Here is a 16,121-nt window from a genome sequence, read left to right as displayed (position 1 = left end):
TCCGTTGCCTAGCAACGGCCGAAAAACCTCTAAATGTGGGGTTATTTTAACGAAAAAACAATCTGCAGCATTAACCCTTGAAGCGAGAATCATGAATTTTCTTGTGCTTAATCCTCAGGTCATTCGCCATCGAATGGGCCCATTGCGTCAAGTTCTATTGGGTAGTCGACTACCCATGTCCGCCTACCAGCTTGTCTGTCTGTGTGTTTGTCTGTCCAGAGCATAACTCCGTGGACTTTGATCCGATCTTGATGAAACTTGGTTATGTGTTCGATATCAATGTCGAGTTGTGTTTTCCTGGATGAGGGCGTGCTACGCCCATTGTGGGCGGAGCCACGCCCCAAAAATAGCCACTTTTAGGGGGTAGTCGGATTAAAAATCTATCTTCTCCTCGGGAATTGACTGAATGAAATGGGTTCTTCAGTATTTGATGAATAGCAAAATGAATTATCAAAAACTTGTCGTTGTCTGATTTTTCGTTTTCATCCCAAGGTCAAGGTCACAAGGTCAAAAACTTAGAAAATTGCAAATTTTCACATAAAAATCATACGACCGCCCAAACTTTGAGAGCTAGGATGACAATAATTTTTATGCATAATCTTGAGGTCATTCCCCACCTAAAGTCTTGAAACCATTTTACTCTATTTCGAACACCTTTCCCGTGGCACCCCCTTCAATTTTGTTTTTACGCTGATTTCATCAAAGTATGGATAATCCGAGGAGTGCGAAATGCCATATCGCCTATATGACATTATATTGTTCCTGGAATGTTCCAGAAGAAGTTTTGCACCATAGGTCATAATCCTTGACCTTTGCCTTTAAAGGCCACAAAGGTCAAATTTTCAAAGTTGTGGGAATCGAACCGGGTTTTCGACCTTCTTCGACGAACTAACTCCAATAAGCTATAGCACGTATCCTGTTTCCTTATTTTAATGTCCACAACATTGTTTTGTGATCTTTAAATGTTATGCAAAGGTCAAATTTTGAAAGTTGTTGAACGAAACCGGGTTTTCGACATTTTGCAGCTAATAACCTGTCACCCGTACCACATCATCTTGATAATTTTTATAACTTGGTCAAAAATTATCACATTGTGTCATCCTTGACTTCTGAAACAATCTACATCGTCAAATACCACTCGTGAACCATTGTCGTCTTCAGACTTGTTTAATTCTCAATTTGATAGACTTCAAAGACTATTGTGCCCCGGCAGGTAATGGCTGAAAAACATCCCCACGTCCACCAGTTAATTTGGTGTGAATCAACATTTTATAAACACACGACCGCCGCAAATTTGCCTGACTTAATTGGCTGAGCGAGCCATCAAGTGATTTGCTTTTCACAAGTGCTTTTGTGTGAACCACAAACATTCCCATTTCACGGATTTATTTACTAATTTGCTACACGCTACAGAGCGCGCGGCCGATGAACGCACACAAGTTCTCGTTAACAAACTTGATTTATTACAATAAAATGGGGTGGTGGAGAAGAAAAGGAAGAGCATGGCCACAAGCGGTGATCACAAAACTGTAACAAATAAATGATAAAATAAACCCGAATGCACCCTCGGGATCTCGATGGCTTAAACAGATAACTTAACCATTAATTTGCAGAATGCATGGGACAGAGAGATTGGGTCGGAGAGACAGAGATAAGAGAAAAACTGCTCGCACACACGTGTTGGTTTTTGTTGTTGTTGTTGTTGTTGTTCTAGTGTATCCTCACGGCGCCTTGCAGTGTCTCTCCAGCCGTGCACCATCGAATTGCGCAGGTCTGGGTGGGAACCATGGCATAGCAGACATGAACTACGAAGGAGAAGAGCAGCACCCAGAAGCATAGCATGCGGGATCCAAGGGTGACCAGACTAGGCGACAGCACCTAAGCCAGCACAGTGTCCTGGCTTTTATTATGTGCCACGAAGGTGGGTCAGACCCATTGATCAACGTGGCTATCAGGCGAGGATCGCTGAGCCCATGCTGATTGATGGGGCAAGTTGGGGATTTTCCAGATCACGTGTGGTCCACTCCCCTTCCGTGTGCTGCGTGTCCCTAAAAAGGCACGTCGTGACCTTTTGCGCAGTCCTTGTACAAGAGGCTTGCAGAAAACGTACATGAGGACAGATTAACATCGGGGAACGTTGCACAATGTGAGGAAGGGGGAAAGACAGGGCTTAGACACAAACACTCGGGCAGGGGAGGACAAGAACTTCTGAACACGTACTCGACACTATCTCTCTAATTACAGCAATTACAACACATTTATGCTGACATGCACTATGACATAACTATTCTAATCTTTGCCCCATTTACACCCTAGACCAGCTCCATAACAATATATATAAATATATATATTTATGTTGAAAGGAGATAAGTGGAGGAATTGGCACGTGAAGGCACCACTCGATGCTGTCCAACTCTGGGGAAGTGGGATTGTTATTTTGTTGTTATTCCATTTTGTATAACGTACCGAGACTTCCTTTGTATTCTGGTAAAGGGTGAAAGGCATTGAAATGCACCAGCTGAGATCCAGGTCAAGTTCCCACTGTTGCAAATGAATGACATCCAATATTGTTTCTGTGCCTGTAAAATTGCTTGTATTTTCAATATAATTGACAGAAGTAAGGCAGAATTACCAATTAATCGAATTGTAGTCTGTGCATGAGATTCTCAGATAAAATGTTTTTTGTTCATCTCAGCTTGTGTTATTTAATTGTGCATCATGTTGAACCCAACCTTTTGTCATCCTGTTTTATTGTCACACCAGGTGTGGACGGAAGGACAAACGGAAGCTCGTGGAGCTCGGGCAGCCATTCGAGCCCAACGTACGATTCGCCACGTGTAAGTTTTCAATCTCCATCTTCGACCATTGGTGGCTTGGACATATATGGCAGAGTTAATCATGTGCAGTGTTTGACGAGCTGTTTGTTCTGCAGCGAGGTAATGATGTAATTGGGTGATCTGCAGCTGCTCAACCTCAATATCATAGCCTGGTGTGATTTGTCAAAGTTTAAGGAATTGGACAAGCTAACTGTCGTGCTGTGTCTGGAATAATTGTCCAGCGGAGTAACTTGTCAAACGTACATGTTGTTTTGATCTGCTGTTGAGATATCTCTTGCTTTTCATCGCTTGTAAGTTGCATCAGTCGTGATCTACTGAACATGTGCATATATTGGAAAATGGTTGATGGTGAAAGTGACTGAAAAGTGAGTCTGTGTAGAAGGTTTTGCCTGGGGGCAGTGCAGGGTCGACGCAAGGTCTGCCGTGCTGGCCTGTGGGATCCTTATTTCCACGTAATCTAATTAGGTTCCCTAGCCGCAACCTCCAGGCTCAGTCAGGGCACGATTTGCATTCCACGCTAATTGAGTTGAGACCCAGTGTGACATGCAGCACACCAAGTGTGCGTTTATTGTAGTTTTGCTGGAAAGCAAAGAAAAGCAAAGCTGCGCAAGAAACGTGGCTGAGCACAAGCAAATGCTTTTGTCGATATTGTTCTGTTCAATGTTAATTCCCTAATCATCTTCCAGATTATTTTTTAAACAGTGCCTGGTTTATCATTGAATTATTTTGTTTTCGTTGAGAGCTGGGTGGTTTACGTGATTCTTCATTTTCATTGGTTGTATTTTGGGGCCCATCCCAAGTTGGCCTGACGCATTCGCAATCCACGACAAAGGATTTACTGACATCCATGTCTATCAGACCATTGGGGCAGGCACATTACCCGTCCACTACCCCCACACCTCTCGCTCTACCCCTTGAAGGTCATTAATAACCAAGCCTGGTTTGCACTGACATTCCGAATGGCATGGTAATTCTGAGGCCAAGTCGGGTTTCAGAAGCTCAAAATCCAAATCCTCAACGCTGCTACCTTCATTCAGTTGTTTTGACTGAATTTTAGTTAATTCGGCATATTAAAAGTTTTTAAACCTATGGGCATTTAAATGTTGAGCATTTCTTTCTCAGTGGGTGGTAGGTTGCTTCAACAATTAAACACAACGTTCCACAACAATTCATCAATGACTTAGGAAGGTACAGATTGGGGTGAGAGTGGTTGTAGCCAAAGAGTTGTGGGTGGTCATGGTTGTGAGAGAAAAGGAGGGGGGAGGGGTTGAAGATAGAGTGGATGTGCTGGAGGGGTGTTTGTTCAAGCAACAGTACTTTACGACTCGCCCTCGCACTGCCACCCACCGCTCATCCCGACCTAAACTCGGTGTACACCATGTACCCACTGGTTTGAATATTCGTCTCTGCTCTTCCACTTTGCCATACATGCATAATGAATAGGTGGCCTATTATTTATTTATTTAATTAATTATTACCTTCATCATACTCTTCTTCTTTAACAGACACAATTTTTCCCACATTCTTGTGGGGTTGGCCAAGGAAAGCTTGGCCCAAGTCTTTCATGAACCGGCTGGCCAGGCCTGACGTTGGACTAAGGTTCGGGGCAGTAATGTTTAATGTGTTTGTGGTGCTGGCTATAGCTTGCATCCTCTTCGCGAAGGACACCATGGGATCTTTAACGTCCACCAACTAATGCTGGCACACGAGACGCCTGTTTATCGTCCATCCGAGGGACGGCACACACATTGATGAATCACCCTGCTGGTGAAACACCGGGATGACAGTTTATAGCTGGGCCGAGATTAAAATCCAGGCTGGACAGCTTGGTGTCAGGTGTGTGTTACCCTCAGGCCAAGGCCATCATTCCAGCCCTTTATTATTCTTTCACAATCATTCCTTTTATTTTTTTTATATATATAGCTGGCCCTGTATACCATTCTGATGACAGTGAACATCGACACACCAACCTCGAAGGGAAGTTTCAGTGATTTTGTTGTGATGTCCAATTTGAACACCACCGTGCTGGAGAACATGAGGGAGAAGGTTTGTGGAGCCGTGGGGTGTGTGTGCTTGGACACAAACATATTTACTTGGTTTTTCACTCTGTAAGGCTTGTGGAAGAATCTGTACATATAAAAGAATGCGGAACAATGACATTGGAAGATATCCTTATGCTTTCATGAATTACAAAGACCAACACAATGTATGTGATAAAAACATTGATATGAATTATAAAGGTCACATCACCATAACATTTGTGGGATCTTAGTTTGCATTCATAGTTTGAAATAATGAGCCATGTACTCAGGTGGGGGTGTTGCATTGGTTAAACAGAACATTTCAGTCCAGCTTTGCAGCAAACAATTTGGATAACTTTGTTTTGGCAAAGAATACTGCATCAGTTGTTCACAAGTTAAAATGAAACGCTGCATTAAAACCATGGCTTTCACATCGAGCAGTGTCGAGGGCATCTGATAGTCCGACGATGAGCTCAGAGTCGCGTGATGACGTAATGGTGCCCCATTGAGCATCCTGTTTGCTAAAACAGCCTTTTCTACATGAAATACACGTCATGCTAATTTGGCAAAATGCATTATTATTGTGAGATGGGGGAGAGACAAAGGGCACAACGATGGAAGATGTATGTAGCCCAATTAGTTATTTCGAACCAGCTGGCACGGTAACTTCCACTTTGACATCGTGAATATTTCTGACTTCACTGAGTAAAAGGAATACACAATTAAAAGGGAGCGCGAGGTGTTCCTGCTCAGTCATGGCGTGTGGCTCAGCACGCTTTGCACCTGCAAGAAGCATTCTTTACAAGCGGCTCTTACGGGCGGGTCGGGGCAAGGTTGCTCATGCCGCCTCTGACCGCAGCAGGTGTGATGCACGCGTACTGCCAGTTAAAACTGCCTTGCGGTTTGGACCCTGAGCTAACTTATGAATAAACATCGATTGATCCAGAGTTCTATGCCTGGAATTTTGTTCAAATGAGTGGTCCAGGTGTGCCAATTTAGTCAGTTGTAAGATAAGTGCCGTTTGATCCACACCATGTCCATTATGCTGACATCTTTTGAATCACTGTGGACATTCGACATGATTTGATGAATGGCGTACCACCCGCACCCCCCCCCCGACCTCCTTCCCCTTTTTATGATTCGCTGCAATGCTGTTGGGTAGTCGTGCAGTAGTGTTCCATTTGAAATCCCAGTTGGTAAGCTTGAATGGAAATTGGCTCAAGAATTGGATGCTAAGCTGAGATGGAACGAAATAGGATGCTGACCTGATCATAGCTGAGGATGGAAGGTAGAATCTGGTGGAGTACCTCTGGGATATAGGGGTCCAGTAGTTTCTATAACATATATTAATTATCTTTCAGGTTGGTTTGATTTGGAGGTTCTTTAAAATTGTAGATTATGCTAAGGATGGGACTGGGAAGTAAGTTAAATATCCCAGAAAAGAATTGATGCAACAAGGTTTGGAACGTCAAGAGATTTCTTTGCAAAAGAAAGCTTGTAATTGCGCGTACTTACCTTGTGTCCGATAAAGGTTACATGCAACAGCTGAAGAAAATTACACACGTTTGGATGACTTCCTGAAACTGCTACCTCCGCAAGATTCAAATTGATTTAAAAACAATTAAAACGTCAATGGAGATAACATTATCCAGGTGAGATTGATCAGGAAAAGAAACAGAACAAGTGCAGAGATAAAGTGAAAAAGAGATTACAAGCACCAGGTTAAGAAAATCTAAAGGTTTCAAAATGATTGAATCTTCCGTGATGAGGCCGAAACACAATGTCTGTTGCTTTCACATTGCAGGCATGTCGGTGGTTTCTCTCTTTTGTTTGTTAATTGCCGGAATCCTTCGGATTTCGGCAATTATGTTTGTCAGTTGTGTGTGTCATTCTGTGTGTCTGTCTGTCTGTTTCTTTGTGTGTTTGTTTACCCTGTAGCAGCCACACCGTTTCAGCGATCATGACCAAACTGGGTACAGACGTCGGCCATGGTCCAACTTAGACATTTGTCGTTTTTGGTGAATCTTGGTCAAAGGTCAAGGTCAAGGTCACCGAAAAACCGAAATTATTATTTTCGCAATAATGTCCGCTAAAATGGTCGTATCGACTTCAAACCAAATCCAAAATGTGCATCTTCCAATACTGCATCCAACCATACGTCTCATTGGGGGGTGTCACACCAACACCCTTCTTAGCGGTCGAGGGTCGAATGTCAGGGGGGTCGGGTCAAAACTTTCAAATTGAGATAAAAAACGCCATTTCAAGTCCGATTGACTTCCAAGTTATGATCATGACCAAACTAAGTGCTATAACTCATTAAACAGTAGCACTATCGACTTGTAAGAAGCAAATTAATTTCCAGGTTTTTATTTTTTCAGAGATCATGGAGATATGACAAAGTTATTCCGGCAATTCCTTGCTCAACGAGCAATTTCATTTGTTTGTTTGTTTGTTTGTTTGTTTATTTATTTATTTATCCATCCATCCATCCATCCATCCTTTCATTCATTCATTCATTTATTTATTTATAAATAACTGCTTATTTTCCAACATTGCTCTCTCTGTTCTCTCAGTATGCTCTGTTTATGTCTCAGTATGCTATCTCAGTCTCTGTTCTACTCCAGGATGCACGTCTTCTCCCAGTAATCCCCTCCTGGTTAAACTTCCAAAATCCAGGCTGACTGCACACCTCAATTATTTAATTCCTCACTTCTCTCGTCTATGGAACAGCCTTCCAGAGGCTGTTCTTTCTCACTCTTTCCACCAAGGCTTTCAAGCAAGCAGTGCACCGCCATCTCTTGTCATCCCCAATTCTGATTTTCCACCATTAACCTTTCCTAACCCAGCCATCCTGATAGGTAGTTTCAGGGTTTCCTCCGCTCCTCCCCTCCCTCTCCTCTTTCCTGTCCTTTCATTCCCTTGATGTTGTCCCACTGTCACTTCGACCTTGCTCTTCCATGAGCCTCGCTCTTGTGAAGAAGAAATCAAAAACAGGACGACAAGTCGAACGTCGTGGTTCAACACAGGCCTGAGGAAGTACGTGGTATTTGGCCGAAGAACTGCCTTTGAAAGCACGCAATGTGGTTTCTTATTTTGAAATATGGTTAGCTTTGCCTTATTTTGTGGATTGATGGACTGTCTTAGCTTCCTTAATTATGTGCTACACACAATAGATTAATCGGTGTGGTATTTCTTGAAGACATCTGTCTGTGCACAGGCCTTTCCTGACACGTTTGAAAATCGCGTGACGGAGAGAGGGCAACCAAGCCAAGATACAGTGCCAAGTTCGCAGTTTATCAACCCTCCACTATTGGGTAAGCCAGCCTTGTTATGGCAGTTTTGGTAAACGTTGTTATTTTTTAAATCCGGTATCTTGTGTTTCTATTATGTTCATGGAATATTTAACTTCAGCTTGTTTAACACTTTCTTGTTCCAAAGGGTGGCTTGGGAATATCTATACACAATTTTTTCCTCCACCACCGAAGGTGAAGGAGGTTGTGTTTTCACCCCTTTCTGTCTGTTTGTTTCTGTTTGTCTGTCTGTGTACAGGATATCTCCAAAAGTTGTGAATGGATCCAGATGAAATTTTGTGGACAGGTTGGGTGTGTGACAAGAACGAACTGATTAGATTTTGGGGAAGATCCGGATCCAGATCTGACTGCAAGAATTTTTTTCAAGTGATTCTTCACGAGAGAGAGAGAGAGAGAGAGAGAGAGAGAGAGAGAGAGAGAGAGAGAGAGAGAGAGAGAGAGAGAGAGAGAGAGAGAGAGAGAGAGAGAGAGAGAGAGAGAGAGAGAGAGAGAGAGAGACAGAGAGACAGAGACAGAGACAGAGAGAGAGAGAGAGAGAGAGAGAGAGAGAGAGAGAGAGAGAGAGAGAGAGAGAGAGAGAGAGAGAGAGAGAGAGAGAGAGAGAGAGAGAGAGAGAGAGAGAGAGAGAGAAAGAGAGAGACAGAGAGAGAGAGAGAGAGAGAGAGAGAGGGAGAGAGACAGAGAGAGAGAGAGAGAGAGAGAGAGAGAGAGAGAGAGAGAGAGAGAGAGAGAGAGAGAGAGAGAGAGAGAGAGAGAGAGAGAGAGAGAGAGAGAGAGAGAGAGAGAGAGAGAGAGAGAGAGAGAGAGAGAGAGAGAGAGAGAGAGAGAGAGAGAGAGAGAGAGAGAGAGAGAGAGAGAGAGAGAGAGAGAGAGAGAGAGAGAGAGAGAGAGAGAGAGAGAGAGAGAGAGAAAAAAAAAAAAAAAAAAAAAAAAGGGAAAGGGAAAGGGAAACTGAAACTATATGTAGCACAATATCTCAAAAAGTTGTGGACGGATTCGGATGAAACTTGATGGACACGTTGGGTGTGTGACAAGGAAGAATTGATTCCATTTTGGTGAAGATCCGATTCCGGATCCGAGAGTTTTTAAAGTGATTTTTCACCATTGAGAGATCGGGCCGAAAATGATATATATCACAATATCTCAAAAGTTGTGGACAAATTCGGATGAAACTTGGTGCACAGGTTGGGTGTGTGACCACGACAAATTATTCAACTTTGGTGAAGATCTGAATCCGGATCTGGTTACGAGAATTATTTAATTTTTAAAGTGATTCTTCACCATTGAGAGAGAGAGAGCCAAAAACGATATGGTATTGTGTCGCAAGATATTTCAAAAATGTATTTGGCCCGATATGTTCTCATTGATCAGGAATTATGTGGTGGAGGTATGCGCTCTACCGAGTGCCCTTCTCGTTGCTCTGCTGTCATATGCACTTTTTCATGGATGAGATGTAATCACCCAGTCACGGCATGAACACCCAGCTGTCCCTGATGTTGCGTTTCCAGGTTAATTTGGACAATGTGCATTGGCTGGCAATTTGAGTTCACCCCAATTCTTTTTGGACCCTTTCCCAAAGCAGGATGACTGGAGGCATGCTACAACATTGACCAACCAAGTGACGAGTTGATGCATCAATTTAGGTATAAGTCAGTGTCATGAAACGACGTGCCGTTGCTTAACTTGAATATAATCATCTCTTGTCGTTAATGATCTTGATTTTTTTTGTAGCATCTCTTTTGATTACTTATTTATTTATTTACTTATTTATTTTAACTGAGCAAAAAGCTATTTGCCAGAGGAAAGCAAGGGCATCCATCCTTTTGGTTTTGCCACAAGGCTTGCTGCGAAAGAGCTGCTCACATCTGTCTAACTCATGTCGCATGGAAACAGAAGCAGGTATATCTGTCGACTGAAAAAGTGGATTTCGAGAGTAACCAGGATCCATTTGAACACTGATTTTTCGAACAGGGTTGAGGTTATGCATGGCAACAAGGATTTGAGGCACGAATCGTGTTGTCATGACTTCCCGTGCTTGGTGCAGCTCATTTAAATTTTATGCAGTAGAAGAGAGAAAACTCTATTACTTCTTCAATGGTCTCAATTAACTCCATCTTCTTTGTGGGTTGACCATGAGGAATCTTGGCCCAAGTCTTTGACAAACTGGCTGGCTCAAACCCGGCTGGCCTGACGTTTGACTGAAGGTGGCAGGAATTTGGAATTTGTCCAGAGTGTCAGCAATAACTTTCCTATTCTTTGCAAAGGGACAGTGCGGGATCTTTAATGTCCGGCAACTAATGCCAGCAGACGGAGCACCCGGCTTAACATCTGTCTGAGTGATGGGTTATTGTTTGATGCAACACCTTGCTTGCGAAGCACCGATCCAATAGTTTATCGTCCGGTCGATATAATCAAACGTAGACAGCTCAAAGATAATTGTGCTGCCGCTGCATCATCCTGTCCGACTCGATAGGAGAGAGAAAACGATTGACATAAAATATTTGACTTCATTCCAAAATGTCATTTGCATTCGTGACATGCATGAAACCAGGTGCATAAAATAGCTCCGAGTAAAAATTAATAAAAATTGAATTTTAACGGCTGCTGTTTGATGAGCATAGAAGATTACTGAATATCCCGATTTTGCACTTTTTTGTTTCCACGTGACGAAGGTGCATATGCTTGTGTCAAGAAAGTTTCAGTGCCCAAAAGCCAAATCTTGCTGAAAGAATGCTGTACTGTTATATTCACTTTTTAGTTCTTAATAAATTTGGAAACGCCAAGCTGTTTGCATAATCCTCTCCATCTGATGTGGCATCACGTACCTGATACGGCAGAGGCATTTTCCTTGGCCCACAGGACTTTGATAATAGAAAATAGATAACGTAGCATTTGCAAACATTAGGGTGAACCCGGAGTTGCCCACAAATGCGGCCTGGGTGGGATATCGAGCACAACTTTGTTTGCACGAGCCCAATGTTGGCTATGGCTAAGCAATTTGTTGATCGATTTCCGCTGGGTTAAGCAACTATCATAAAAAGTAATTGCTTATTCATGGGTTTTTCCTCCCGCTTCCAATAGAGACGTGCTGAACGTTGTCACCTCGGCCGTGGTTATGGTAATGTTTATGGGATAGAAAGAAACATTTTCGTGCTGTATGTTTTTTTTTCTTCTTCTGCTTTGTGAAATTTGATTCGCAAAGCACCGATGATCGATTCAGAAGCTAAAACGGCTTTCCGCAGCGTGCACACGCAGCGAGCGCGTACGGATAATCCTATTTTTGCCAGATTCATTTCAAGATGTAACTGTGCAAGATTATTTCCGTTTTTTTTTTCCATCACGACATTGTTTTATGATGCGTGATGTGTTTTTGAGTGCATCCTGTACAGTGTTGCAAAGTTGCCGACTTTTTAGGATCACAATGAAAGGCAAAGTAAACACCGTTTCCATTTCGGCTCACGACAAGTTATTTGTTGGTCTGTTGTCGTCTCGCACCATCTGATTGTCATTTGCCTCCAACCACCACAAATGAAAGCCTTGCTGGTGTGAGTAATAACCTTGCCATTAGTTCAAGGCTGTGAATTGGACTTATGAAAAGCTATCAAGCTGGCACTTTCAGCAGCTTGGATGGTAGCCCAAGCTGGCAACTACCACCCAAGCTGCTGAAAATGTCAGCTTGAGAGCTTTACACTAGTCCAATGCACAGCCTTGAATGGAACACAAGATTATACTCAAGGTAGCCAGGATTTCAGTTTGTTCGTGGCTGGAGGCAAATTGGCATTCATCCACAAAATGGCGATGACCTATAAGATGGCTCTTTGTATTATTTGCTGTTGCTGCACATATTGGCATTATTGAAGCTTGTCTAATGTAGATGACGGCTCTTTCACGCCTGCCGTATTGGCACCAATCCACAAAGCTGTCAGATGCGTGGCGCTGGTGCGTAGGTCATTGCGAAGTGCTGTTATTTACTCGGGGCTTGTGAGCTGTGTAAATCTGTCTCAATTCATTTGATCACACAACGACCATGAGGAAAAAGAGAACGAATGTATGGAAACGCAGTGGAAAGATGATAATTTGAGAATCGTAGAGCAAAGAAGAGAAGGCAAACTGAAAAAGCAGAATTATGGAGGCATACGATGTGGAGAGAGATTTGAATACTGGCTTCAAAGTTTTATCTTGCAAGTTGATGTTGGTCTTTCAAGATTATCACTTAAGCCAAGAATCAGGTTCGTATCTTTTTGCAGAATAGATCCTTGTGCATGTCAGGCCACTATGGATTCACAACCCACGTGACACACAATGTTGATTGATACCAGTGTTTAACAGTGCAAATAATGTATAGATTTTAACCTGATGATGTCCAATATGCAGAACTTGCATTGGAAACTATACCTAGTGTTGGCTTAATGGTTAGGGTGGTGGGCTTGAGATCCGAGGATCCTGAGTTCAAATCCCACTCGGCTGTTGAATTAATACCAGGTGGGGTTGACTCTGCCTGTCATCTTTGTGAGGTCGGCAAAATGAGTGCCAGCTTGCTGGTATCCTGTGTCGGAGTGGCGACCCGTCCAGGATCGTGCCCAATAGCCAAGGAGACTGCTTCGGCAGCAACAACACTCTGCACAGAGTATGGTCCCAATGTCCTCCTCTGCTCTCTCTTGTTTAGGTTGCTTATCAATTCCATGGTCTTTCAAACAAAAATCAAAAGAACACCTCTCAACTGGAATGATGACCGTGAACCCGTGTGCTGCTCCAGCACTTACTGCAAATGTCCTGACCAACATGGTACACCTTCTACGTATCTCCTCTGCTCTGGCCTCCATGATGTAGTTAGCAAGGTTTTACTGGGCTGTAGTTGGGAAAGAAGATGTGAAAGTGAAAGTGCAACCTCCCGCTTAGTTTCAGTCTGTGAAAGCCACACAACTGTACACTGCTAAATGTAGTGTCAGTCAGCCAACGCAGTCTTTCGAAGCCGTTTGGGAAATCCGAGTTTATTCTTCCGCACCCCCACCTTCTTTTTTCTTCCCACTGCAAAGGAAATCGATCCACAGGTGTGTTTCTGATTTAATGGCTGTCATCTCTGTTGAAAGATGCCTTTTTAGAGAAAAAAAGGTGAAAAATCCCCAAACATTTGAGCAAAGCTAAGCACGTGTACTTCAGCCCCAAAAACAAAGTACACAGTCAAGGAAAACTTGTTCAACCAGTGCACCTTCACAGTTCACCCTCAGGCGAAAGCTCATCGTCATACAAGAAAAAGCATACATCCTAGCTCACGGCCAAAATGACTGGTCATACTATGACGTTTTTTGCTTGGGAACCACTGACGTTCGTCAACACGGACTGGACACTTTGTGATGTCACACCCTGCCTGTGAAGCACCAATAGTCAGGCTGAGAATTGAACTCAAGTTAAACAGCTCAAAGCGACGTGTGCTCCCTCTGTACCATCCTCGCAGGCCATTACTCGCTTCACACCCAGTCTTAATTTATAACACCTCAATTTGTGAACAACAATCAATGATAGCACAATATAAGCCTGGTGTAGGGTTGGTGGTTGGAGTGGCTGGCTTGGGATCTCCGGGTCCTGAGTTCAAGCCCTGTTAGCCACTGAATTAACACCAGGTGGGGTTGACTCAGCCTGTCATCCCTCTGAGGTCTGCGAAATGAGTACCATTGTCCTGTTATCGGGGCACAGTATCAGCAGCATAGTTACGCCCCAACAAAATGATAGCTACCCGGCAGCCAAGCTGCCATACGCAAGAAGAAGAAGAAGGATGATAGCACAGATTAATGCAATGCATCGATCTCACGCTGTACCTGCAATGGAGAAACAAAAGCAACTGAAATAACCCAGAACCTTCTGAGGCCAACTACAAGTGTATGAAAACTTGGAGAAACCACTGAAATCAAGAAGTCAAAAAATCAAAAATCTGGGTCAGTGATAAATGTATGCTCATCTGGGTTACCGGGAGTAGATAATTTCACCAAATCATGTCTCTGCATCCTCATGTCAGTTGGAAGGTGTTTCATCATGGCTATTTGCTTTGCAAATGCTTTATTGTCTGTAGCCTTCTTTCCTCCTTGAAATATTGACTGATTTCAACCATAAAGGATTAAAACATTTCATAAATTTTTTTTTCTGATATTCACCGGACTGTTTTATAAATGTACCCATTCAAAATCACCCTTAAGAAATGAAAAATAACCCCGTAACGTTCATTTTGGAGGGAATACATCTTATACAGGGCGAGTCGAAAGTCTGGAAACGGAAACAAGGAAGGATAGGAAAAAAAAAACAACAAACTTTACTATGTTTCCGGACTTTTGACTCACCCTGTATATATTGCGAACCGTGGTCTCTGTCCGTATGTTCGTCTGTCTCACGTTTACGGCAGCCGCTTCCCACGCTACATTTGAAATGCTGATGATTGGTTATTTTGCATTTTCTTTTCACTTTTCTTTTATGGAGTGTCATCGATCACTTTCTTGTGCCTTCCAGTAATCTGTAAAATCAACATGAACATCTGGATTAAAGTAGATTTAATACAGATCTTCATGGAGTAACACATCGTTTAAAATAGCTATATTTTGCCCTCTTCTTAGACAAATCCAACCTCCACCACCCGATGTTGCACCATCATTTTGCAGTGGGCGGTTTAAGTAGCTCAGAGCTTTGACTCTGAGTGAAACCAGGACTGCAGCACAACTCACCTTCACCGGCAACGAGAACTTTTGCTAGTACATAATGATCTTTTCAAAATTTCAAGAAATGCCAAAAAATAATCAAGGTGGTGCAATATGGTCTCCCCCCTCTCCACCCCACAATTGTGCATTGTATGCCTGGTGTTGGCTTAATGGTTAGGGTTGTGGGCTTGGGATCCTGGGTCCTGAGTTCAAATACTGCTCAACCATTGATTTGACACCAAGTGGGGTTGACTCAGCCTGTCATCCTTTCAAAGTCGGCAAAATGAGTACCAGCTTATTGAGATTATTGAGCCATTTGAGTATCCTGCGTCGGATTGGCGACCCATCCTGGATTGTGCCCAATAGCCCAGGAGACTGCTTTGGCAGCACTGATGCTCTGTACAGAGTTTGGTGGTCCCAATGGATGGATGTAACTGTACGTTCACTTTTCTGTGCTGATGAATGAACTGAAGTTCATGATGGCCCAGGAAAGTTCAGTTTTGCCTTTGCAAAATTGTTGTCATTGACCTTTTTGTCACCCGCCACTCCGGCAAGGTCGGAGACGGGGAATAATAAAATGAGCTCCATCCGACCAACCGAATGATCATTTTTCCAGGTACTTTTGTGTGCGTGGTATTTCAAAAACTGTTGAACATTTAGCTTTCATATTATACAGATATATTCCTCACACCACCCAAAAAGCAGGGGAACTGGAGTATCAGCTCCCTGTTCAAACATTGATGGAAGGTTCATGGGAGATGGCAGGATAGCCTCAATGTATGCAAAGCTTGAGTTTGCATCTCAACCCGGCTATAAACTGTCACCCTGGTGTTTCCAAGGGAGGTTTGGCTGGATGTTAAACCGGGTGTCATATCTTGCCAGCATGAATTGGTGAACGTTAAAGATTCCACTGTCCTTTGAGAAGATGAGGTGAGCTATCCGCTGGCACCCTTAGTGAATTCCAAATTATTTATCTGACTGCTAGGAAGGCAATGGCAAACCACCCAGCATAACCAAAACCCTAATCTTACCCCTTTCCCGGGAACTACTTTGGCAGCACTGACGCTCTGTAAAGAGTATGCCACTTCAATGACAATGACGGCTCATGGAGGAGCTTGCAAATAAATCGCATCAAGAGACATCAATGTACTTTTACATGAATTACCAGGACATTAGTCGACAAATGTGAAAACATACCTGGTATTTGGGATTTGAACCAGGATTGCCTGCATCACGAGCCAGAGGTTCAGATGAAAACAATAACAGGCC

The 16,121-nt window shown here is 43.1% G+C and overlaps 1 protein-coding gene across 1 annotated transcript in view; it reads left to right on the top strand.

Annotated features, from left to right (window-relative positions):
- The window catches only part of LOC147027672 (transcription factor 12-like), a 415,122-nt gene that overhangs the window by 228,241 nt on the left and 170,760 nt on the right, over positions 1–16,121 (top strand). The window contains exons 5-6 of the mRNA XM_085877215.1: positions 2,764–2,837; positions 8,076–8,172. Of these exons, the coding sequence (XP_085733341.1) occupies positions 2,764–2,837; positions 8,076–8,172 (171 nt within the window). The remainder of the gene's footprint in view (positions 1–2,763; positions 2,838–8,075; positions 8,173–16,121) is intronic.

Source organism: Eptatretus burgeri, chromosome 4 (genome assembly GCF_056783735.1).
Source record: "Eptatretus burgeri isolate ZD-2024b chromosome 4, Ebu_testis_v1, whole genome shotgun sequence".
Classification (NCBI taxonomy): domain Eukaryota; kingdom Metazoa; phylum Chordata; class Myxini; order Myxiniformes; family Myxinidae; genus Eptatretus; species Eptatretus burgeri.
This window is presented reverse-complemented; position numbering and strand designations above follow the sequence as displayed.